At 38.5% G+C, this 27,323-nt stretch overlaps 1 protein-coding gene across 1 annotated transcript in view; it reads right to left on the bottom strand.

Annotated features, from left to right (window-relative positions):
* LOC110174786 (homer protein homolog 3) overlaps positions 1 to 25,482 on the bottom strand; it is a 29,999-nt gene extending 4,517 nt beyond the window's left edge. The window contains exons 1-7 of the mRNA XM_055151889.1: positions 25,032 to 25,482; positions 24,132 to 24,171; positions 19,115 to 19,271; positions 15,088 to 15,219; positions 14,635 to 14,739; positions 7,435 to 7,568; positions 3,478 to 3,634 (exon numbers count right to left, since the gene is read on the bottom strand). Coding sequence (XP_055007864.1) covers positions 3,478 to 3,634; positions 7,435 to 7,568; positions 14,635 to 14,739; positions 15,088 to 15,219; positions 19,115 to 19,271; positions 24,132 to 24,154 — 708 coding nt within the window. The 5' untranslated portion in view covers positions 24,155 to 24,171; positions 25,032 to 25,482. The remainder of the gene's footprint in view (positions 1 to 3,477; positions 3,635 to 7,434; positions 7,569 to 14,634; positions 14,740 to 15,087; positions 15,220 to 19,114; positions 19,272 to 24,131; positions 24,172 to 25,031) is intronic.
* Between the last annotated feature and the right edge of the window lie 1,841 nt (positions 25,483 to 27,323).

The raw sequence follows: 27,323 nt of genomic DNA, 5'->3' as shown, positions 1-27,323 counted from the left end.
TCTGGGTAACTGAAGGCGTGGTTGACGTAAGCTGTGGTTGGCTGAAGGAGGTTGAGACGTGCTCCAGCTCCTTAATCTCAGTTAATCATATTAATTCCACTTTGAATATTTTTGCACCACTTTGCATGTGAATTGAACTGTAAGTCCTGCATTTTCATTCAACTTGAATCTTTAACTGGACTTCAGTATAATCTTCCAACTTTTTTATTTTCCCAAAGGGAAACTGATTTACAGCAGTGTCAGACATACAGTAAACAACAACATACAAAAGACTTAATCACAGCTTAAGCGCACACTTAATGATGCAGAGGTACATTCCCATTAAAAAACAGTGCTCAATTTGAAACCAGTGTAATCCAAGCTCTAGCAACTCTTTCATCTTGAGTATGGCTTCAGAGATAAAGAACGACCTCTCAGAGTCCTGATCTGGGGCCTTCTCTCCCACCATCCAGACGAGAGGAGGTTAAACTCCTCAGAGAGCCAGAGCTCAGGGCTCTCCATTATTTGCCGGGCTTTGCAAATCACCATTCTGCTGTAGATGTCACACAGCTGGGACTGCTGTACTCCTATAATTTAACTGCCACTTTGACCAACCGAGCCGGGCGATTTCTGCTGGACACAGAATGGACACCAAACCAACATACAAAACAAAATGCAAGACTTGATTCAATAAAACTTTGATGAAATAGGGTAAATTTTTTGGCTTTCTTAATAAAATGTCTCCTAACTGTGTTCAGTCACTCCAGAAATTGGCTCTGACTCTGTGAGATGCTGAAATGAAGTGTTGTAAAAGCACATCTCACACTGACTCATGAAACACGTCCAGGCGTGTTCAACTTCACACTGTCATTTGTCAAAAAGAAATGTGACAGCACTGGTACTGCTGTGTCTGCGCTGTGCTTCCTCCAGGACCTGAGGAGAGGCCCACTGATCAAACAGGTGAACACAGGAGGAAGAGGAGGAGGAGAAAGAGGAAGAGAAGGAGAGTGGTGAAGGGGGAGGAAGAAGAGCAGGATGAGGAAACAAGAGAAGGAAGGGAAGGTAGAAAAGGAGGAAGAGTAGAAGGAAGTGGAGGGGGAAGTGGAGGAAGATGAGGAGGGGGAAGAGGAGGAGCAGCAAAAGGAGGAGGTGGAGAAAGAGGTGGAAGAGGAGGATGAGAAAGTCAAGAAAGAGGAGGAGGAAGACGAGAAGGAGGAACAAGAGGAGAAGAAGGGGGGAGGAAGGGAAGAAGGAGGAGGAGAAAGACGAGAAATAGGCAGAATGAGAGAAGGAGGAAAAAATGGCAGCTCCCCTCAGCGATTTCTCAGTTTTCTAAGTGGGGCAGAGAAAGTAGGATACGACTGTCCTACAAACCTCTCTCCATCTCACACCACCCCTGAGACGTGAGCCACTTTCTGCCACCTGGACCCGCTCGAGAAGAAGTGTGAATACACAGGAAACTCCAGTCCTCCATAAATGAAATAAAATGATCAATAAGCAGTGATTATAGAAAGGGTCAATGCCTAATTAAAGCTGGGTGTACTTTTGCACCTCACAGCAATGATATTAAGTCCACCAGTTTAAATCTGTTATTGACGAGTGAGTATTGGAAGCATAAAAGCAAGTGGAGAAAACAGGTCATTTCAATCCACAATACCAACATGCATCAGTGCCCAGCCTGCAGCGTCAACTACTGTTACCACCACACACTCTGGAAGTGTGTTTAAAAACACAGTGGAGCACTTCCTCAAAATTACTCTCCTCGTGCCCCTGCTCCCCCACTACTCAGTTGAGCGCTCACGTTTGTTTTCACAAAGCCAGTGAACACTGTATGTGTCAAAATGTCTCAGGTGGGTAATGTTATTTTACTCTTTAAATACATTATATAATAGCATTCTAAATTCCCCTTGAAATTCTAAATGGGTTGATCCAACACAAATGTGTTACTATTAACGTCTTGGGCTGATTTTACATCTGGGCTAAAGTTGCTTGTTGCTACATTTACAGACAACTGACAACAAAGAATACATCCAGCTTCTAAAACATAGAACATTACTTCTACATCCAGATGAAACATCAGTCAATTAGAGAAGTGACCCAGACATGACGCCCGCTTTGATCACACCCAAATGCATGATCCTGTTTGATGCTGGTGTGATGTTAGCCATAGTCAGATATCACGTCAGGGCTAAATTTCCAAATTGCATTTGTTTTTGCTTACTGACAACACAAGCTGTACATATCCTGCAGCAGATGAGACATGAGCCTCTCAATTCAAAAGTTTTATACAGGCAGTGTTTTCTACAGCACTTTATAGTTAAGGTAGCCGTTTTGACAACAAGTGGCCCCCGTCTTGACTACATCCCTCCAAACCACATGAATCCTCGCAAAACTACGGTCGTCTCACGGAATCTCCAAGTACCCCCGTGCTTTTTTCAGTTTGATTTCAAGTTAATAGATTAATTAATGACCATTTATGACTAGTGTTTAGTTTCAATACTAGTTTTAGTACCGCTTACTATCTGATTTTCAATACTTTGACAACCTTATAAATAGGGCCCGACCAATATACTGGTCGAAATGGGCACTTGGAGACATATAGGCTTGTTCTACCACATTATAAAGCTTAGACTCTTTAAATTATGTCCATTTAATCCAATTTACAGCCAGATAAATGTCCAAATATGTGAAGCCACATCAGTATTTATTCATTTGTAATTTGTCTGGATCTGTGACGCTGTACTGCCCCCGAACGCACCCCCAGAGTCACGTCACTCACATGCGCTTGTTTACACACACAGCTGCAATCAACATGCTGCGTTAGATTATTTTTACGGAGAATCGTTTTGAGTCAGGACTGATAGGACACTTATTTGTGAAGACTTGTGACCTGTATGAGCAGTGAGTGTTACAAATGTCAGTTTTTGAAGCTACTTTTGTTTCTTTCCCGTTGTTTAGCTCTTAGCTGCTGTCAGCCTGCTGTCTCTTACATTGGCCTACTGTAAAGTGATTATAGTGGCAGTACACATATTACTGGGCCTGCATTAATATGTAAATGGGCTGTGAATAAAGCTGTGAATGATCTGCATTTACGCATAATCAATTACCGCTGCGTCCACGCATTTACCGCTAAAGGCTAATGGCGGTAGTTTACTTACTTTGTTTACAGGTTAGAATGTCATACAAAAATGCCATTAGGCCGACCTACTGTCTTTAAATATGACTGTAAAGAGGCAGAATAACAATATATGTAGCCTAAATAAAGCAAATATAAAATCTAGTTGAGACAGACCTAAGTTTTATAATCAATTGAAGATTTATAGTGAGTTTTTACATCATGAAATATATCAGCTTTTATATCGGCTTTTATATCGGCTATCGGCAGCTCCAACTCCCATTTTATTGGTATCATATCAGCCGCAAAAAAATTCGTATCGGTCGAGCCTTACTTATATCTTATACATATTGAATGTGTTTGAAAAGTGCAATGAGACTGACCTGGTCACGCAGCCTCTCGGTCTCCTCCTGATAGGCTGCCAGCTGTTTCTTCCACTGCTCCACATTAGTGTTAGCTTCATGTAGCGCTGCTACCAGCTTCGAGTTACTGTCCTGCAGAGAGAAGAGCTCCGCCTCCAGGTTCATCTCACAGATAGACCTGGACAAAACAAACATACAAACAATCTCAAGTCAATAAAAAAATAATCTACTGCAGTTCAAGGATGACCTATAAGACCTGCACTGCCACTTTCCTGGTCGAGGGTCTGATTACATTGTCTCCATGATGACATTATTGCTTTTATTGAAATGTTTCACAGTATGGTATTAAACTTAACCATCTCCATGGAAACAATGCCATCAGACCAAGATACTGGTCAGATCTGTGCAGAGGATGGATCGCTGACTGTAGGTGTGCATGTTCTTAAGCAATAAAAAGCAATAAAAACACCCAGAGTCCAATGAATGGAGGATGGATAAGTTTAATGCTACTCTGTGGAACATTTCAGAGTAATACCATCATTTTGGAAACAATCAGGTTGCGGACCCTATACTCAAAAAGAACAATGCACCTTTACGCTTTCTATTTTCTATGTTTTATATACACACAGAAAACATTAAGTATATGAAGCTAGATATGATATATACTGTATATAAGTATGTAGAAAATAAATAACAATTTCATTCAAATCCTCAAATCCTTTGCTTTGTTGACTGCATACCCATGGCCTTCTCTCAATGAGCTTCTTGATGAAGTCCCTGAAATGGTTTTCACTTCACAGCTGTGCCATGTCAGGGTCAAAAAATGACAAGAGGGTAAACCAGGGATCAGAACAAAGGTGGCTATTTTTATATAATCCAAAGCAAGTGTACAGTTTCCCCACAGAGGAGTTTTAGAGAGATACTGACCTGCCTATAGTTTTCTAACTAACATCCTTAAATGTCCTTATGTCCATATTGTGTGTTGGCTGTATTTGACTGTTTTGTTTTGAGGAGTGTCTAGAACAGGGGCTGTTCTAATATATTTATCAATCTACTTGTTCATTGTTGGTTAATCTCTACTATTGTCTAATGACTGCTTCACTGTTACATTTCAAAATTTCTATTGGTTTAATCAATGATTTGTTTCACAAAAATACACTGAAATGAATGTAGGTCTTTGTATAGGTTGGGTACAGAAAGACAACCATGACCTGAGGTAGACCCACTGATCCAAACCACATTTAATAAAGAGGAGTGAGTGCACAGGCTTTGTGTGCTTCTCCATTGTTAGCGTCACTTACAAGAGGCTCTCTGATTAAAGCCTGCTTCTCGCTATTGTACCTTTTTTTGTAAATCCACTGGAAAGAACCAGCCACTTTGCTCTTCATTCACATCTATTTCCATGGCAACCCGTTTCCATAGCAACCACAGAGAAGCTTTTAGTTGAGTTATCATCAAATGTGGGCTGAAGGACAGATCCACGTGTGAAGGCTTGGGTTCACGTTAGAATGAGTCAGCACTATTTTACTTTGGCCTCGTCTCCTCTGTGGACTCATATTAATTACAACAAAACATGGACAGTTGAACCTGGGGTCAGACAGGAAGTGGAAATCATATTCTTTAGGGTCATTGAGTTTGTGAAGGTGTTAAACTAGAGTAGCTCTGAAATGCTAACAATCACCAAAAGATGTGTAGTGTAATTACTATGTGTAATCTAAATACAAAAATCAATATGTATAAGTGGAGTATTATAGGGCCCATATGACGCTATTTTCTGATCTGTGTTCTAATGTGTCCTCATCACAAACAGACCTGGAGTTGTGTTTTGTTTCATTCACGCTTGTTTAACACACAAACTCTGCATATTTAGGCTCAACTTCTTCTCAAATAGAAAACATTTTGTTCCACCTTGTGATATCATGTGGTAATATAGAAAATGCTCCACTGTGTTTTTAAACACCATACACCTTCACTAGAATCATTTGGATACTTTCAGCTCTGGAATCACTACTATGAGATTCGATATAATATCAAATCATTCGATACTGGTGTCAATTTCGATATTCGTGTTTGGTTAATATGTGCGTGTCCCTCCATGCGAGCTGTGTTGTCACTTATTTTGATCTGAAAGGAAAACTGTTATCACAGCGTATTCCTCAGATGCAGCTGAACTATAACGTATAGTGAGTAATGTATGTATGTTTCATTAATATCATGTTATTATATTATACTCATTAGTAGAAAAAATTACATTTTTACAGTTTATAGTTTTGTTTTGTTTTTTCACCTTTTAAAACGTACTGAAATCAAATCGATATTGTAACCCCTGTAACAAGATACGAATCGAATCATGAGAAAACTGAATCGTTGCATCCCTAATCTCGACTGAACTAAACTAAAGGTAAAAGGTTAACTTAAACTACCACTACATTACTCAAACATGTGTGAATGAAACACAACACAACTCCAGGTCTGTTTTTCATGAGGAAACTACACTGTAGCAGGGCTTAAAGCTCACAGGAGTCAATTTTGAATAATACAAGACATTCAAGTGTTTTTGTAGAATCCAGTTTTGTCATTAGGGCAGCAGGCTGGTCAATGGTGTCTCAGTTCAGTGGTTCGTAACCTTTTTTTCTTAAAGCCCCCACACCTCCTGCATCAACTGGAGATTTGTTCCCCCACCTCCGTCTAAACACTGCAGTCTTCTCAAATACATTACATGATAAACAATGATAACTAAAAAGCATTTACTTATAACAGCAATTGTGGTGTTTTGCAGAGTTGTGCTGAAATAAATTCAATAAATACTATAGGCAGTGACATGTTAAAGGTCCTATATTACACAAAACTGACTCATGTGAGCCTTAAGCAATGTTAGAATGTTGTTACCTCATAAAAAACATATCTGGAGTTGTGTTTTGTTTCATTCACACATGTTTTAGTTTTAGTTTCCCTTTTTTATTAGTCTGTCTATATCACCAAAGCTCAAAATGCTCTGTATCACCTTGTGATGTCAGGAAGTGGGAATTGTCATACTGAAGTAAAGGTAAAAGAAAAGATTAACTTGAAAACTACAAGGATGCAAATTACTGAAATGATTCTAGTGAAGGTGTATGAACACAGTGGAGCACTTCCTGTATTACCACATGACATCACAAGGTGGAACAGTGTTTTCTGTTTGAGAGAAGAACTAGAAGAACCTAAATATGCAGAGTTTGTGTGCTAAACATGTGTGAATGAAACAAAACAAGTCCGGGTTTATCCTGTTTATAGTGAGGAAACAACATTAGAACATAGATCAGAAAGTAGTGTAGTATAAGCGTGTCATGCTTTCCATATTGGTCTTTCAGAGATGTGCTCCTCTGCAGTGCACACACATGGTTGTAGTTAGATTAAAGTGAATTCAGTGAGCTGTGTTTGCCTTTTGACTTTGAGTGAGAGAGAAACAAATACAGAGTTTACACAGCCCTGGCAAACACAGTGACCAAATGGAGTTTTTTCACTTGCTATGTTTACATGTACTGGGAAATCAGAGTGCACTAAACAAGTAGATATAAATCATCTTTGCCCTAAAACCTGTCTCACCACTCTTTTCCCAGTGTACATGCAGGCAGGGCTGTCACGATAGCAAATTATGATGTATGATATATTGCTGAAGTATAAATATAAATTACAAAAGATAATACTCACACCAAACCATAAACCAGAATTATCCCCCCCAAAAATATTCTAAATGTACAAAATAATAATAATAATAATAATAAAAATAATAAAAACTTTGACTGGAAGTACATGTACATGTGTTCTAATCATACCATTTTATTATGTTTTTTTGCTAATTTTTATTTTATACAGCACTCTGGAGAGTATTAACTGTTTTTAAAATGGGCTTTCTAAATAAACCTTGACCTTGACCTTGACCTTGATGTAAACGTATTGAGTGAGAGACGAGGGGTTAGCGCCGTGTCAGTGAGTTACCCTTCAGAGAGCATCTTCTTTATGCGTTCCTTCTCTGCGGCCAGAGTGATGTCTGCGCTCTGGCTCCGGAACAGTTTGTCCTCTGGGCCGTTCACATTCACCACAGGAGGAGACTGCAGCGAGTCCGAGAGGTCCTAACACACACGTGAGTAAATGCACTGGGAGAAGAACTGCCACTCACACTCACTCAGGCACAGTCAAGAAGGGATGCACCGATCAAGTCTTTTTCTGTTCTGATATCAATATTTTGGCTTTAAGGGTCTGCCAATACCCGATATTAATCAATTTAAGGAAAGAAAATCACACTTATTTCTTTAAAGGTCAGATATTACGCAAAATTCACTCTCATGCGCTTTAAGCCATGTGCTAATGTTGTTACTTTCTCAAAAACAGACCTGCAGTTGTGTTTTGTTTCAGTCACACATCAGCCTGCATTATCATTCTGTCTACATCTCCAAAGCGCAAAATGCTCTGTTCCACCTTGTGATGTCATGTAGTGGTACTTTTCATGTTAGCAGCTGCTGTTTACCTTTAGTTCAGTAGAGATGGGCAAATCTAGGGCTGAAATCATCCAAATAATTCTAGTGAAGGTTTGTGGAGTTTAAAAACAGTGGATCACTTTCTGTATTACAACATGACATCACAAGGTGGAACAGCATATTTTCTGCTAGAGAGGTGAACTTTTGTTTTTGTTTTGTTTAGTGTGTTTGTGTGAATAAAATAAAACGCAATTCCGTGTATATTTCTGATGAAGAAACAACATTATAGCAGGGCTTAAAGATCACAATTGTACTTTTTGCGTAATACAGGACCTTTAAGGTAATAAAAGTAATTTTCTGCCCCTACATTGGCATTGGTCAATATGGGATATGGGATAACATAGGTCTGAAAATACGTAATATAGACATTTAAAGCACAGTTTAGGATTACACGGGAGATGTTATACAACTGTTAATATACAACAATTTATGTTTGAAACAACTTTGTGTGAATAAAATATTATGAGACGTTCTAGGCCAAAATCAGACAGGAAATAGTCATATTATATCTAATTAAAGGTCCAGCCAGGATATTGTCTTAACTGATATTAGATCCAGCTGATTTTTCAGTATCTTCACCAAAATTCCACACCAGCATCAGTATCGGTGCATCTCCCCATTCAAGACAACAAACAAAAGTCATGTTTGCATTCTACATCTTGAAAAAACTTTCCTCTATATCTTTTCTTCTTTTTGCACGTATCGCGAGACTAATTGCGTCAAAGCTCTTTAAACATGGCCACGCGCGCTACCATTCGGTCGTGTGTAGTGTCGGTCCCGGGTGTGACTGAGCTGCTGCAGGTAGAAGATTATTGCTCTAAAAACTCACCGTTTTCACTCTAAAATTACTTGAAAGTAACTGTTATGCCATCAACCTCTCTAGATGCCACTTGCCTTAACGACGAAGTGCTGTCGTGATCCTATGTGGTTAAACTAAGTGGAACTGGTGCGTTAACTTTGTTTGTTGTTCGGAGCTAATGCTAATGCTCCGATTCAATACACTCAATACAGACCTGTGAGCTGGTGCTGTATATGTGTGTATATGTGTGTTATATATATATATATATATATATATATATATATATATATATATATATATATATATATATATATATATATATATATATATATATATCTCAATGCAATTTATTAAGTTTTTGTGCTAATATTGACAACAAATTGTGATTGATATGATCCTGGTAAATTGTTGACCTATTGTTGGAAATATTTTAGTACATTTAGAGTACACTTGATATTGACTAATACTTGTACATTGTACATGTACATGGATGAATTCTGATTCAGATTTTTTTTAATGACAAATGTTATGATATTGTAGAAATGTTTTATAGGGACTTAATTCTACTTTATTGTATTACTCACTGTTGGTCCTGTTTTGCACAGTCCAGGTTCCAGAAATTGGACTTTCCAGAAACTGGACTCTCAGACACTGGATGGTGAGCTAAGGCCTGGAGCCCGAACCAAACTAAGAGTGCAAGCATCTGCCGGTGCGGTAGGAGGCATAGCAGCCGCACAACCCCACACACACTAGCACACCCTTTGCCCCCTGCTGTGGGCACTGGGTCCTCATTGACTATGCTGGGAATCACCCACCTTATTACAACAATCTCCGGAGCTCTCTTTTGTGTTATTTCGCTACCCTCGTGTGGATTATATTAACTTTTGTTGCGGCTCATTTGCACTTGGACTAAGGACTGTAACGCGTTGAATCCATCGATCAGAGACTCTGAACTTCATCAGATGAATGTGCACAATTGTAAATATTGTAAATACTCTGTCTGTTTGTACACTGTAAATACACTACAACTAAGCACTACAATCCTGTTTAAGTGTCTTATTGAACACCTCACTTCCCTCCGAGCTGAACCCTGGTCTTCTGATCTAGCCTATTACTATTATTAGTGCTGTCATGCGATTAAAAAAATTGAGAGATTAATTAATTATGATCTGTAATTAATTAATCTAATTAATCTCATTTTAATCTCACCTAAAAATTGCTGAGAAAAGCCTTCAATTTGAGGTATTTTCATTTAAATTCATTATTACATTATTGTGGCAGATCAAAAGACTGATATAGAACAAAAAAAGTGACTTTATAAAGTCATTTATTGTTTAACAAATCTCTCCAAATTGGCTGTTGAGCCCAAGTCTCCATGAATAAGAAACTGTTTGCTGTAAAGTAGCAAAGACGAGAAAATCTGAACATAATAACCTTTGTCTACTTAAAGACAATAAAAAGTCCAGTCTTTCCTTAACCATATTAAAAATATTATTGATAGAGAAATGCTTTATATATGACATCACTGATTTTAGTCCTTGTTTTAGTCCTGGTTTAGACCTGCTTTAGTCCTAGTTTAGTCCTGGAATGGATTAATCCTGTTTTAGTCCTGGTTTTAGTTCTGGTTTTAGTTCTGCTTTTAGTTCTGGTTTAGTCCTGGTTTAGACCTGGTTTAGACCTGGTTTTAGTTCTGATTTTAGTTCTGGTTTAATCCTGGACTGGTTTAGTCCTGGTTTAGTCCTGGACTGGATTAGTCCTGGTTTTAGTCTTTAGTTTAGAGGCGCACAGGAGGAAGCGCGGTTTACGCAGCGTACGCGAGAAAACACGGTCCACTCGCGGCGCACGGGAGCACGTCGGTGTCCGCGCAGTAACTACGGAAGGAAACGTGGTCCGCGCGTTCTCAGGTTAATGACGATGATGAAGGTGTGTATTTGTTTGTGTTTATGTGTTTGTGTGTGTCTGTGTGCGTGTCCCCTCATGTGGCAGGTCACTATAGGACAGTAGTGCAGACATCATGAGCCTATGCAGGTTGTTTTCACCAGTGACATTTAAGTTGTAGGCGATTTTATATTTGTTATTTTCTTTTATATTTCACGTCGGGAGAAGAATTTCCAAGACACGAATGTGTTTTTACCTGTGCACTGCTGCCTTTGTTCTACTGGCTCTACGACCTCGTCCATCGTGTGACTGACGTTTACATTGCTCTTACTGCGCGCGTTCTGTGTGGGTTTCCGGCAATGAGTGGAATTACCGAAATAAAAAAAATTATAAATGTGTTTTTGTGTGTGTGTTGTTGTCCCAACAACACATAAAAACAGGTTTTATAATAAAGCAACTCACATACAGAAACAGTAAAGTTAGAGATTAAAAATGAGATTAACGCGATTAAAAAACATAACGCGCTAAATATGACTGTAATTAATTAATCGCAATTAACGCGATAATTTGACACCCCCAACTATTATTACTATTACTACCACTACTATACTTCCAATCTGTACTAAACCCCTAGTGTGGTATTGTATAAGTGCTACTTTTTTTTTTTTAAGATATTGCTACACCATAGCTATTAATTTAAGCAAAGAGACTTGTAATTAGATATACTGTGATGGTCCATGATATTATTGTGAGACATCTGATGATACAATATCAAAATATTTTGGTTATTGTTACATCCCTACCCAACAGAAAATGTATTCTATATGGACTACAAAACCATTTTAAAACCACCCAGAGAATTGGTGTAATGTTGACTTGTTGGTGCACATGAACATTTCACACAAATCAACCAACTTTATTTCATATTTTAGCAGTGAAACTTTTCCATTGAAATGAAGTGGATGCCGCTTAAAAGGAAGTGCCACCACAAAGCGCAGGACTAAATAAGGTCAATACAAAAGAAAAAAGATCTCCAGTGACATTTACAGTAGTTGCTTCACAATTAATTACGTGTTACCTCTGGTTGGATCGAGTGTTGTATAAATAATTATGCACCTGGCTGCCAGAAAACATTTCCAAAGCTACTGCTTTCCAACCAGGGCACTGAGCAGTCGTTACTTAGAATTATTTCACATTACATTATTTATGAGATTTATATGGCTATAATATGTACGAGTCAAGTATTTTTTGCCTTATATAAAAGCACAAAATGTGAAAGTAACAACAGTTCTGTTCATAAATAATAAGTCAAAAATGTTAGGAGGATTAAGGATTATCCTTGTTTCTTTGGCTATAATTTTCCACAGTGTGGTTTGAAAATTTTTCATCTCCGGGAAAATGTTTTGTATGGTTTCAACTTTCTATTCCCATGGAATCATGCAAGTGACATGCCACCTCCAGAAAGTGACATACTGTATTTTTAAATATGCTTTGCTTAGTGAATTTAAAGAAATATGGACCTTAAATGGATATAAGACTTGCAACTGAACTTTGTGAACGTAAAAGCCACTTTAAAGAGTTTCTTGAATCTAGAGAAAAATGACTGTGTATGTTTATTCTTGTTGAAGTGCATGTGATTGGAGCCAAGCCCAAGCACACAAGCTTTCATTCTCTTTCAGTTGGAGGGCTTTGTGCAGGAGCTGGACTATGACGAAATCCATAGCAACAGAAGACGCAACGTCATGTAGAAGTTAGAGAAAACTATTTACTGTCACATCGCTGACCAATGACAAATGAGAATAAACCTATTAGATTGCAGTAACTATATGGATCTGTGCATTTAAACAGCGTTGTAAACTCATCTCTTCTCTGAACTATCACTACCACTCTCCCCGTAGTCCTTAACATGTAAACTTCAGTAATTCCTGCATTAGACCCCTTATTCTAGTCACTAATGAACTTTTTTATTTACGTTTTTAAATGTAGTGTTTATACTATGTTTTATATTTTAAAAGTACAATATGTTGCTTTCTGGAGGTGGGAAGTCAGCTGGATGATTCCACGAAAATAGAAAGTTAAAACCATATTTCGGAACATTCTCTGTAGAGATAGATATCATTTAATACCATTCTGTGGAAGATTATAACCAAAGGACTATTTCCATGGACATAAGCCAGTTCAAATAAGAGGCAGGTTTGTGAAGATAAGACCACTTTGTGTAAGGATACAACTTTTTGTATGTTTTTCAGTGCATTAAACCCAACCAAAATGAAAAACAAGAAAGAAAAACACATGCTTTTATTTTAGTCTAAAAAAAAAAAAAAAAAAAACATACTGTGGCTTTAAATAATATATTTTTATGGTCATTTATGAATTACATCAAAATGGTACTCACCTGAGAGAACTACCCAGAGACAGCACAAACAAAACACACAAAATTCAGACTTGAGTGAAGCACAAAATGTACAGTCTACATCTACAGCCATGATATTGCAAGTGTATTTTTGTTTCTCGAGGCCTGAAATGCTTTTAAAAAGACAATTTACATTTAGTTGTAGGTTGTAAATACATAAATATTGCAGTGATCGATTAGTTACTGTAGGACATAACTGCACTGATTTGTAATGTTTCAGTATTGATGAATTTCAGAGGTAGGCAATACTCTGAAAAGTACAATTTCAGAGTACTTTTAGAGTACAATCTCTTACAGAGTACTCCACTAGCAGCATACTTTTACTCTACCTCAGTAATATCTTTATTGAAGTAACAGTACTCTTACTTGAGTAAAAGGTTTGGTTCCTCACATTTGTATTTCTTGCAGCGATCTTTCAAATATGCTGTTTTTCTCCATTGTAAATATAAAATGTAATGTTTTGTCCTTCAAATTCAACTTTAAAATGTGCATTGTGTCACTTTCTGAGTGGAATGGCCGTTAAACGCTTTCCATGTAAATATTATTACTTTGTCTGCAATGTTTCACAGTATGGAGACTCCATACTGTGAAATGTGTGCATGGACCAAACCAAGTTACAGGTCTGATCTGTGGAGAGGTGACCCCGCCCAGTTATGTATGTATGTTTTTCTAGGTAATTTTGAGCTATAAAACCACCTGTAATTGAAAACAGTAATACAGTAAGAGTAATAGAGTAATATTATCCTGAAGTTTTCCAGGTTTTCCTCACTGATGCTGTGATGTGGTTTTGTGGTGAACACTTGTCCGTGTGGAGCTGAGATAATTTTACCTCTGTCCTACTTTCCCTCCTCTGGCTCCTGAGAGAGACGTGACCCAGCTCTGGTTCTGACACTTTTCAGCTCGGCTTTGATTCGATCAGAGAGAGGATTGTGCACAGTGTGGTGTCACTGAGATACTAAAAACTCAAGTAAATGTAACGAAGTACTCTGAGTAGAAGTACAAAGTAGTGGTCCAGGAAATAAAGTAAGAGTAAAAAGGTATTTTGGAAAACTACTACTCAAGTAAGAGTAACTGTCTGGGTGTAATTTAAAGTTAATGTAATCTGAAAGATAAAATGTTAAATGAAGCACAAAATCTAGTTATATATCCAAAGAAGTGCTGCAAGAAACAGAAATGTTCAAATCATTTCATACTGTCACATAAATCTTTTATCACTTTGTCACTTACTCACAGTGTTTAGAGGAACCGAAACTTTTACTCAAGTGAGAGTGTTGTTACTTCAATAAGAAAATTACTCAAGTAGGCCACCTCTACCACCATAAAAGTAAAAAAAAAAAAAAAAATCTGTACATAATGACAGCTTTTTGTTTTTTTTTTATATTATCATGGGGTTTTATGGCTTTGAGGTTCTGATATTGATCCAGAACATTCTAAAACTATAAAGAAACAGTTCAGATTTGTCCAGTTTATTTCATTTATCAATATTAAATTTCAGGCTGTTGACCCTAATTATCTCCATTGATTTTAATGGGATTTTTTCTTTGACATGTGAGTCAGTGGCAGAGGCTGACCTGAGGGGCGGCGATGGTGAGCGCAGTGTTGGCCAGCTCTTTGTCCTGGGACTTCTCTCTGGCCAAACGGGCAGCATCTTTCACCTCCCGGAACTTCTCTGAGAACTGAGAAAGAGAAAACACACACTATATACCAGTCTGATAAACAGAAGTATTTTTAGACCTTTAAGTAAATTCGTTTGAAGGAGACCTAATATTCCTTCATTAAACTCACAATATTTCTTTGAGTCTTGCAAACACACACGTTCAGACAGACTTCAGCCTGCTCTGATGTGGAGAACTACAGTGTTTGTACACAGCTGCTTTCCCCACCTGGAGGCTACACTTCCTAGGTCCCAGTGCTCCTTTCTGCTGTGGTGTTATAATCTAAATAAAATAATTTGCCAAATCGTTTCAAACTAATAAACGGCATATACCTCTGGTCCCTGTGGTAGTGTTCTGGTGGAGCTGTACCTGATGCAGCTGCTGTTCGGTGGCGAAGCCGAGTCCGTACACGGTGTTGGCTCTGGTGTCCGCCCACTGACCAAACTTCTGAGACGTCTTTGTGAAGGTCATGCTCGGGGTCACACTGCAGTTGATAATGGCCTAAACACAAGACACAAGACAAAGCACTTCAGTTTGGAACAGACAGGAGAGGACAGTTTAACAATAAATCTTTTCAAATTCTACAATATTTCCAGATGTTGATACTGCTATCGATATTAAAACATTGGTATAAATCATTTTTAAATATTGCTATCAGTATTTACATTTTTTGTTGCTGTGTCTGGACTGTTCTACAGCATGGCATTAAATCTTCTTCTAAATCTATCTTCATGGAGAATTTAATCAATGTAAGGCAGTGCTGTTTAATGTCACACTGTGGAACATTCCAGGCAGAGCAATGACCTCTCCATAGAAACAAGCAGGTGACAGACCCCCAACCAAAATGTTACATAGTGCACCTTTAATAAACATGGGTTGCAAATGAAATGAAATTAAACACTTATTGATACTGAGCACCAAATATAATTGTTCCATCAAACATATTGAAAAATAAGTAAATCTAGTGATTATTGTGGGGCCTATATCCACCTGTTTGACTGTAAAGTTCCTGTTCTTCCTCATCCTGGGATAATAAATATTTGAACAGACCTATTTTAAATCTCTTGACGTCACCTCCTCTGTGTAATAATACAGGTTTGAAAATCATGGCAGGCAGCAGCAGCCTTCAGCCTGTTCCTGCCCTCTGCACCCGCTGTGATCACATGAAGTCTGTGCGTCTGTGTTCACGGTGGAGGGAGATTATCGTAAGAGCCAGACACTACAGCTCTGAGCTCCACACAGACTCTGGGGTAAAACTGATGTGGGTCAAACAGAAAAGAAGAGCTCAGGGCAGATCAGACCCCTCCTCCCATCGGCCTTTTCCCATCAGCCTCTATGGGGCTCATCTCAATCCTCTGTCCAGTCTGAGAGCCGCCGGACAGCTGTTACTCTCACCTCAGATGGCACAAAGGACCTCCCACCACTTAGCTTTAATTAAATGTATTAAATGTAGTTTTTCTTCAAAAGTGGTTGTTTTTATGACTTTATATACACTACCAGTCAAAAGCTTGGATACACCTCATTCAGTGTTTTTTGTCTTTAAAGTTGCATTTTGTAACCTTTCTGGTGGAGGGTCTCTCAAATGCTTTTCTCCATGGAGATGTTGTTGCTTTGTCTGGAATGTTTCACAGTATGGCATTAAACGTTTCTATTTTCATGGAGATCAAAGTAGGCCAACTCTCAAGTCAGATCTGTGGAAAGGCGACCCTGTTCACAGTCAGAATGTCTATTTTTGAGCTATGAAACCACCTGTAATTCAATAAATGTAAAGTAGAGCTGTTTAATGTCATACTGTGGAACATTCCAGACAGAGCAATGACATCTCCATAGAAACAAGCAGGTGACAGATCCCAAACCTTAAATGTATTAAATATATTTTAATGTAGCTTTTATGACTCTTTATAAACTGTCAGTCTTAGTCTATGAAATTTGCTCTTAAGACACATTTCTTTGCTTTGGCTTTTAATATTATTTAAGCTGTACATTTGTAGCATTTTGTATATCTTTTGTATATATGTACTTATATGTTTTGATATTGTTTACAGAAGCACTTTGGGCATCTGTTGTTAATGTCAATGTCAGTTTGATTTCTATAGCACATTTACAATTAACAGTCAAAAATTTGGACCGACTATATTCAGTGTTTTTGTCTGTAAGTTCACTACTTCCTATATTTTAGATACAGAAGAGCATAAATTCATGAAAGAGAAATAGAATTATGTAACAAAGAAAAAATTGCAATAGCTCAACTAAATATTTTTTTAATATATATTTTAGGTTCAAATCCTCATCGTAGTGTGAACACTTCTGCAAAGCCTTGGCCTTCTCTCAGTGAGCTTCATCAAATCTTCTGACATGGTTTTCACTTTCACAGCTGTGCCGAGTGACAAACCAGATGCCAAGAGTGTAAAACAGGATACAAAGCAAAGGGTGGCAATTTTTCACTTTATTTATGTATTTTTTAATCTCTTCTGTGTTTATTGATAGACTTGATGCTTCAGTGAGAATCTACAATCCAATAATCATAGAAATACAGAAGAAATATTAATGAAAAACTTGTCCAAATGTTTGACTAGTAGTGTAAGTGACGTCAAAGATGAAGGGCATAGGTCAGTATTCCAGAGATGATTGTGGCATTTTCATTTGACCCAGTCTTTTCAAAAGGATTGCCAGATTTCCAGTGGGGGATCAGAGATTTGGATGGTCCATTCGTGCCAAAAACAAACATGGCGGCTTACGGGTAAACAGACAGAAAATAAAAAACACGCAGAAGACTGAAAGCTGTAAATGTAAGATAAAAGTGAAATATTTGGTTCTGAATAAAACAAGGATTTACTCGAGTATTTGAGAGATGTGTACTATGAATAAATGGCTGTGATTAGATAAATATATTCAAAAGATCACAAGAATCTGTCTGAACATAAAGAAGGGTTGGTTTCCCTTTTACAGGACTACACAACTGTTACTGGGATTCACAAAACTGTGAATATCAATATGAAGATTTTAGTTTTAATACAGCGTGTTCAACAGCAATGGCACTAAATAATATAGAGCATCAGCAAAAACATTTGTGGACTGGTCAAGTCAAAACTAAAATGACCTGAGTCTAGGAAAGAGATGGTTATGGCTACGTTCACATGCACACCAAATCTGATTATGATTTAATTTCCGGTTAATTAAAAGGTGCATTGTGTAATTTTTCTGGTAAAAGGTCTGACGCTTTTCTCCATGGAGATGTTATTGGTTTGTCTGGAATGTTTCTCAGTATGGATTTAAACCTTCAAACTTCATGGAGACCAAACCAGACAAAATTACAGGTCGGATCCGTGGAGAATGTCAGATTGCCTTTTTTTTTTTTTTGAGCTATAAAACCACCTGTATTTGAGTAAATGTAAAGTAGACCTGTTTATTGTCATACTGTGGAACATTCTAGAGAGATCAATGACATTTCCATAAAAACAAGCAGGTGATGGACCCTCCATTAGAAAAGTTACATAGTGCACCTTGTAAGATATGTTATAATGTTGTTACCTCCTGAAAAACAGATCTGGACTTGTGTGTAGTTTCATTCATTCATGTATGTTTGAGAACTTCTGCATTATTAGGCTGCTTATATTGGCAAAACTAAAAATGCTCTGCTGTTCCTTGTGATGTCATAAAGTGGTAGTTTTCAAGTTAACAGCTACCATTAAAGATGCACTATGTAACTTTTTTTGGTTCTATGGATATGTCTCTGGTCTTCTTGGAATGTTCCACAGTATGACATTAAACAGCTCTACTTTACATTTATTCAAATACAGGTGGTTTTATAAATCAATAATACCTAGAAAAACAGACATTCTGACTGTGAGCAAGGACACCTCATCACAGATCTGATCTGTAACTTGGACTAGTTTGGTCTCCATGAAGATAGAAAGGTTGAATGCCATACTGTGAGACATTCCAAACACAGTAATAACATCTCCATGGAGAAAATCATTTGACGGATCCTCCACCAGAAAAGTTCCACAATGCACCTTTTGTTAAGTATCGATTGGCAATTCCAGGGCTGAAATTATCCAAATGATTCTAGTGAATGGTTTATTTTTTTTGAATGTGAGGGGTTTTTTTCAGTTTGAGAGAAGAACACAGCCTAAGAACTTCAAGTCAGTTTTTGATGAGGAATCTACATTATAACAGATGAGAAAACAGCACAATATGGGCCCGTTAACGTGTGACACCGGGCTCTTTCTTCAAGGGCAAATGAGTTTTATATTAAGAAACCATGTAAATGTCTGAGTATATGAATTATGCAGGAGGTCTGACATGTTTGGAGCATTACTATAGCCCTTTAGATGATGGATGACCCTGATTCTTAAGGACAGGTTTGAATACGTCTAATCTACGTGCGCCTGACCTTGGTCCCGCCCACACTGATGATGCGGTAAACATTGCGGTTGGCGTCGTAGAAGAAGGAGACGGTGACGGCGTGTTTACTAGCCGGGATCCAGTTCCTCTTGGTGGTTGGGTCGATCTGGAACACATGGGCCCGTGTGCTGAAGATCGGCTGCTCCCTGCCACAACAGAACATGCACTTTAAAAGGTTTTCATCACTACCACAATCATATTTAAATCACTGCAAGGCTTTGGAGGCAGGAGTGCTACTTGGATATGCAAAAAATGTGCAGAATTGTCCTTTTGGTGCTCTTCAGTGTAGGGACCAGTCTCAAATACAAAGTGGGAAAAAAAATGAGGCACTCAAAAAGTACAAAATAATTAAAAGCCTTTAATACCACATGGCAGATAAAGTTAAAATACGCCAATGCGTTTCGGCCCTTCGGCCTTCATCAGGGCAAACTCAGTTTGTCAGTTTGTTAACTTTATCTGCCATGTGGTATTAAAGGCTTTTAATTATTTTGTACTTTTGAGTGCCTCAGTTTTTTTCCCACTTTATATTTAAATCACTTTTGTTACAATATGGATAGGCCTGTCACGATGATTACTATATCCACTTCAATACATGAAAGCTCCAACAATGTATTTTGGGGTTCAGTATTTATCGTATACACATTTTCTTTGCAATAGAGCAATAGCAATAATAGCAATTTTTATGTAAAGGTATGTATGTAAATTCATAAATTCAAGTTTGTACCAGAGTTTTCTTCGGATCTGTTCTCGTGCAAACCAGGACACGCATTCTGCGTAAATTACCTTGTTCCCAACAGAACTGTATTATTTGGCTAGTCACTGTACTTTTATGTCTGACCCCATTAATGACACACAAATCCACACGAGCCCCGAGTGTGGCTCTGGAGTGTGGCTCTGGAGTGTGGCTCTGGAGTGTGGCTCTGTGTGAACTCTCTCAGTACTTTTAAGATCAGACACTCGGGGTGAGAATGACGGCCTCCTGCTGAGAGCTGGACACGAGGAGGACATGAGGGTCTGTGTTTGGCTGTTGGCTATGACTTCACCACCACATAGCCTGACAGTTTTCTGTTGAGATCAGACCAAACGCTTTAAACTGATACTATTCTTTTATATGCACTTTTTCAAGCTTTTGGCAAATTTTAAGGTTACAGTAAATAAAGTACACTTCATTTGTCCTCTGCATTTGATCTACCAATCAATGCCACACGGGCACCTCATCAGGAGCAGTGGGCATCACAGTGCAGTGCCCGGGAACCCATTGAACTCATCTTGTTACTAGGCTGGAGTGCCCAGAAAAAACCCACCCAGCCACAGGGAGAACATGCAAACTCTGAACAGAAAGCCTTCCTGCTGTGTAGTGGGTGCTGGAAGTGTAGTTAGCTCCTCTTTTCAGACAGATAAAAGGCACTTGATAAGGTGGCCTGGCTGGATGGCAAAATGTCTTCACTCTAAAACTTCTGTTCAGTTGACAGAATAAAATTTTCTTTTGTGCCTTTTTTCCCTGAGTTCGCTCCCACCAGCATTTGCAACAGGTTTGACTGGCAGCGGTGTTAGTGCCGCCCCCTGCTAAAGGAGCGAGAAAGAGCGTTACCTTCAGCAGCCTCACTCCAGATTGGCTCTTTGGTTGCTATGATAATTGACTGGAATTCCAAATATGGAACCTGGCTCCGAATTCACCCTATAGCCTCCAGCCTCAATGAGTTTCATTTGACTGGAGTGGAACGCTGTAGGTGACGTTAGACCAACAATATACATTTTGTTCAAAAAAATCTACTGATTACTCGACTAAATGACTTTAGACCCACAGCCCCAGTGGTTCTAGCTGTTAACCGCAGCAGATGGAGGTGGTCTCTGGGTTTAAAGGTGGGTCTATAAGCACACAAGCTGATTCTGATTAGACAGAGGCTAACGCTGTACCCCAGGATAAAAGAGCCCCACTAATACTCAATCTATAGTAATCTTCCCTCTCTAAATCCTAATGCAGCTGTCACATACATGTACAGTCTATGGGGGGTTACAGAAGGTTTGGTGTGTGAGAATCGCAGGACCATTTCAAACATATGGGTATAAACTAATCCTTGGAGAACAGTGTTAAAAGCATCTGAAGCTCCCACGCCATTTCCAGAGTTGGATAGTACTCAGATTTGTTTGAGTAACTTTGACAGTCCTATATAAGACAAAACTGACTCTTGTGAGCTTTAAGTTATATTATAATGCTCAAAAACAGACCTGGAGTTGTATTTGGTTTCATTCACATTTGAGTAACCCTTTATTGTCTGTCTACATCTCACCACGGTTTGTGTGTTAAACATGTGTGACTGAATGATGATGAAGAAACAACAGCTCAGAAAAAAGCATAATGTGGCTATTTTAAAGAAATTGTACTTTTCTAGCAGAATACTCCTGCATGAGTATTTTTTCTATTTAAAGGGTCCATATTAATCTACTATCTATGTGTGATCCATGCTATGATGCTGTTTCCTCATCAAAATTTCCTCATCTGTTCTCTCAAACAGAAAACACTCTGTTCCACCTTGTGATGTCATATAGTAATACACAAAGTGATCTACCGTGTTTTTAAACGCCATACACCTTCACTAGAGTCATTTGGATGAGCTAAAGGTAAAAGGAAGCTATTAACTTGAAAACTACCGCTTCATGACATCACAAGGTGGAACAGAGCATTTTGAGTTTTGAAGATGTAGACAGACTAATAATAAAAGGCTGCTATTACTTGAGTAATAATTTTTCCAAAATAATTTTTTACTCTTACTTCTTGAACCACAACTTTGTACTTCTATTGAATAATACTATTTTTCTGTGATGTGACTCTTACTTGAGTACAATTTTTGGCTACTCCAACCACTTCTGTCATTTCACTGCATGTCCTGTGATTAAAAGTTCACTTTGTCATTATTCGATATATTGTGATGACCCACGGTGTTATTGGGAGATTTTTGATGATACGATATGATGATGTTTAGGTTATTGTTACATCCCTAATGTAAATGTATATCTAGGACTGTGTCCACCCTAACCCCTGGACACCCAATGTCCATCACCTGCTTTTTTCTGTGGAGATGTCAGTGCCCTACCTGGAATGTTCCACAGTGTGACATTAAACAGACCTACTGTACATTTATTGAATCACAGGTGGTTTTACAACTCAAAAATACTCATTCTGCCTGTGAGTGGGGTCGTCTCTCCACAGATCTGACCTGTAACTTGGTCTGGTTTGGTCTCCATGAAGATAGAAAAGTTTAACGCCATACTGTGAAACATTCCAGACAAAGCAATAACATCTCCATGGAGAAAAGCATTTGACGGAAAACTTACACACTGCACCTTTAAACTACACCATGTTTCTAACTCAGTACACAAAACAGAGTAGAAAATATCCACAATTAGCCATGTGCTTTACTATTAAACTTTTATCTCGATGTACTAATGCTGATGTTGAAGACATGACTGTAGGACTGGGACTTCCTGTGGCCTTGTCTCTGCATGAGAGCTCACGAAGAGAAAGCTCTGCTGAATAGAAGAGAATCGTCCTTCTCACACACACACACACACACACATACACACACACACATACATACACGCACCATACAAATACACACAAGCACACACAAATGCACACAGAGTATAAAAACTGTAAACACACAGATGTCAGGGCTCTCCCCGTAGCGACGCTGTTCACTTGTTGCCTTGCTTCGCTGTCATTTTCCTACTGGGCTGTGTCTGATTGTCTGATTGTGCACACTTTTCCTTACAGGGGGCACTATTTAGGGGTGACACCATTTTTAGTGGTGTCTGAATGACCAGTTGGTGAAAAAGTAATGCACTCAAAATTTCCCACAATGCATCTTGAAAAGTAGTGAGCATCGATGCTTAGAGCTACAATAAAATCTGGAAGACGAATCCAACACGGCACTGTATTTTTTCAATGGCCTGTGCTCACAGATGCATGGGTCAAACATTTTTTTAAAGTTTATGTTGCAAAAACAGAAAAGAATCCCTACAAAATCTGACCTTCGTGAAATATGGACAGGCAGTTTAAATTCCCAAAAAATGCTTGTGCTTCAATGGAAGATTTCTTTCTGGGCCCAAGCTCGTGGGAGCTGCAGTACCTGGAGCGGACACTAGTCGTCCTTGAGCCGGCACAGAGTGGGAATGCCTTATCCAATTTTGATTATAGATCCATGATCGGTGGTCATTAGAGCAATCAATATAGACCACAATGCACTGGGAGAGTCAGGAAAGCCATGGTGTTCAACGACAAGTGTTCAACTGGACACAACCCGACTGAATGAAGCAGATAAAAGCTCTGGTTTATGGCTCTGATCCTGATTCTGAATAAAACACAACTAAATAAACCTGGTGTCAGCGGTGCTCGCGTTAGCCGTTAACCTTAGGTCCACTTGTTAAAAGAGAAATAATTTCCACATTTCCGACAAAAAGCAAATAATCCAGTCCATTTACGTGAAATCCAGCATGACAAAAACTTGGATTATTATCATTAGTCCATCAATATTTGTGTGCCAATCTGATCTGATCATTGGAGTTGGGGGCGTTCCCAGCACTGTAGGGGGCGCTGATAAGTGCGGGTCTATGTAGTGCATGTGGGGTCAGGGACTAGGGTGGACACAGTCCTAGATATACATTTACATTAGGGATGTAACAATAACCCAAACATCATCATATCGTATCATCAAAAATCTCCCAATAACACCGTGGGTCATCACAATATATCAAATAATAAGACTCTTTACTTAAATTCATTATGTTATGGTGCAACAATAACTAAAAGACCATGATCCTTTGTTGTTTCAATGCAAACTACATGAAGAAATAAATGAAGCACTTCTTAATTATTTGTTATTATAATGTATCCAAAAGCTTTAAAAAGGAGTAAGTAGCATATTTTGGTTTTGAAAATATGGTATCGAGAGATTAGGACATCGTGACATCCCTAATTTACATGATTACAACATTACTTTGCTTACCGGTCTCTGTGGTGAGTGAACATCTTAGAGGAATTCTTTTCTGCAACAAAAATGAGACATTCAACTTTTCAAGGAGCGGTGTGTTACCGGCCTGTTGACTAACACCTGCACACACATCTGCAACTTCACAAGATGATCAGAAACTTAAAAAATGCACTGTGTAACTTCTCGGTTGCAGATCCGTCACATTCTTGTTTCTGTTAAGATGCCATTGCTCTGCCTGGAATGTTCCACAGTGTGGCATTAAACAGATCTACATTTATGCTTATTCAATTACAAGTGGGTTTAGACACTGCAAATTTCTCTGATCTGGCCAAGATTTTAAAACTTACATCAGGTTATTCATCTTGTTTACAGATTTATGATCTACTTACTAGTTCTGAAACTAATTAATTCTAGTCTAGAGGTCGTTTATTTTAAGATAAACCAATCTTGCTGCATGGACAGATCATTTCACTACTTTTAAGTCATTTTCTGATAGATTTAAGTGTTTATATCTTAAATTTTGGCCAATCTTTTTTGCAGTGTAGCTGAAAATTACTAATAAGTTTTTCTTAGTAATTTTCAGGCATTCTGACTGAGTGGGGTCGCTTCTCCACAGATCTGATCTGTAACCTGTTTTGATGTCCATGAAGATATAAAGGTTTAATGCCATATTGTGAAATATTCCAGACAAAGCAATAGCATCTCCATGGAGAAAAGCATTTGAGACCCTCTACCTGAAAGTTACACAATGTACCTTTAAAATGTCACTGTACAGTAGCTTCAGATTATAAAAAGATAGGAAAATGTCTGGAGATTTTTTTGGTTATATTGCAAATAAAACTAGGTCAGATAACTAGGCTGCAAACAATTTTAAAAAAGCAAGGCTCGAAAATCCTCTGTGTTTTAGTAACTTACCCCATCGCAACGCAAAAATCAAGATTTATAAAGGTTCAAAAAGGACCAAAATATTCTTCAATGTGCAGTTTTGTCCCCAGCCTTTGCCCGAGTCTTCGTCCCGGAGTGTGCGGGGCTGCGGTCACTCGTGTGCGGGGGGACACGGCTCTTTGTCCCGTTGCGCGCGCGGCTCCTCCGGCTGTCCGTCCATGCCGCTCCGTACACACTGACCACGCGCTCACTGACCACGCGCTCACTCACCGGCCCACTCCCCGCGTGCGCTCCTCCTCGTGCGCGCTACCACCCCCTGCCGGTCTCGCGCTAACACTCACTCACCTCACTCAGGGTTGCCAGATCTGAGGTGAGAACTAAGTCAACAAAAATTGTTTATTATCATCGTTGTATTAGAATCAGTATTGAGCATTGAATCTATTCCTCGATACTCTAGGCCACTGTTGGAGATGATGGAGCAGAGAAAGAGGACGCTAAAAGAGTGTGTTGTTTTAGTTTTGTTTGTCGGAAATTGTAGAAAGTCCAGAGTTTCCCAATAATGCAATAAACTATGGTGACCCACACAGTCTAAAATTCTCTCCTATAGTTAAAAAACAAAATGAACTGGACATGGCACTTTATTGCTCATTTTATTGTCATTAACATAAAACTTAACTACAGTGTGTAAGAAGACAGTTTAAAGGGCCCATGTTACGCTGTTTTCTAATCTGATAACACCTGGAGTTGTGTTTTGTTTCATTCACACACAAACCCTGCATATTTAGGCCGACAAAAAAAGAAATAAATAAAAAAAAAAGAGATAAAAAAAAATAAAAACACTGTTCTACCTTGTGATGCCATATGGTAATACAGGAAGTGCTCCACTGTGTTTTTAAACTCCATGCACTGTCACAAGAATCATTTGGATCATTTCAGACCTGGAATTTCCAGGCTCTAATAAACAAAAGGTAAAAGGTAGCTGAAAACTACACTTTTGTGACATCACAAGGTGGAACAGAGCATTTTGAGCTTTGAAGAAGCAGACAGACTAATAATAAAGCATTACTTAAACATGTGTGAACAACTCCAGGTGTGTTTTTGATGAAGTAACAACATTATAACATGATTTAAAGCTCACAAGAGTCCGTTTGTGTAATATAGGACCTTTAAGTCATGTTGTGGCGTTTTGATGTGCAGGCTGAAGGTGAAATGTTTTATATCATTGCAACTTGGGCTTCCTCCCAGTCTCAGAAACATGTCCAGTACTGTTAGTGACCACTTGTTTTTTAGTTGTTCTGGACAGCCCCTCGCCCCACTTAGAGTGCCCCACTCATGAATAAATAAAAATAATGCCCCACTTTACATTGTTAGACTACATTATTATGTATTTTAGGCCTATAAAACGTGTCATTTAGACCCTTCTAGGTTGTAATATTCTGGCATCTATGACTATTCCAAAGTCTAGGCTATTCCATGTCTATATGTGTAATTACAGTTGATAAAACTAAAACTCATATGGTGGTGGTAGTTAATATTATCGATCTCAAATCCGTTCATCTTTTTGTACAATTTGAGTTGGTCACCCTTTGTCCAAACGGTCTCCCGTCATGTCTTCCACTTTAAGATACCAAAAAGAGATGCCCAAAGTCGCTATAAATAAGCGGACATGGCAACAGGCGGGTTTAATCAGAAGCTGCCCCCTCGCCTGCCCTCCAGAGTCACTCTGCTGCTGTGGCCTGTTTGATGGAATTATGTCATGTGTTAAATTATCCAGTGGAAAATACAATGTTTGGATCTGTTTTATGGCTGTAAACCCGGAAGTGTGGGGTAAGGGGTTATCTCCACTGATTGGAAATAAGCACAAGTCTCAAGTTGACAGCTAATAAAGCAAAATAAAGGTATAATAACGGTAAATAAAAGTAAAGGACAAATTGTTTTTCTAGTGTGCAACCCACATTAATTAAAGGTTCAATATGTAACTTTTCTGGAGGTGGCACAGCACATCACCTGAATGAATCAATGGAAATAAAAAGTTCAAACCATACCAAGGATTATTCTCCATGCAGATAGATCATATGTTTTATGGCATACTGTTGACGATTATAACCAGAGGAACTACATTTCTATGATGAAAACCCATAAGGATGCATGTTTTTCTATGTTTTTCAGTGTAATAAATACAAACAAAACGAGAAAAGAAAAGCTTTTTCTTAAGTCTATTTTTGTCTTAAAAAATACATACTGTGACTTTAAATGTTATCCAGCAAGTCCTATTTGCAATGTATGGGTAATATGATCGATAAACGCTTTGTCTCTAGGCCT

This window comes from Boleophthalmus pectinirostris, unplaced genomic scaffold, assembly GCF_026225935.1.
Source record: "Boleophthalmus pectinirostris isolate CB_2022bp ecotype Guang Dong unplaced genomic scaffold, ASM2622593v1 HiC_scaffold_16, whole genome shotgun sequence".
NCBI classification, from domain to species: domain Eukaryota; kingdom Metazoa; phylum Chordata; class Actinopteri; order Gobiiformes; family Gobiidae; genus Boleophthalmus; species Boleophthalmus pectinirostris.
This window is presented reverse-complemented; position numbering and strand designations above follow the sequence as displayed.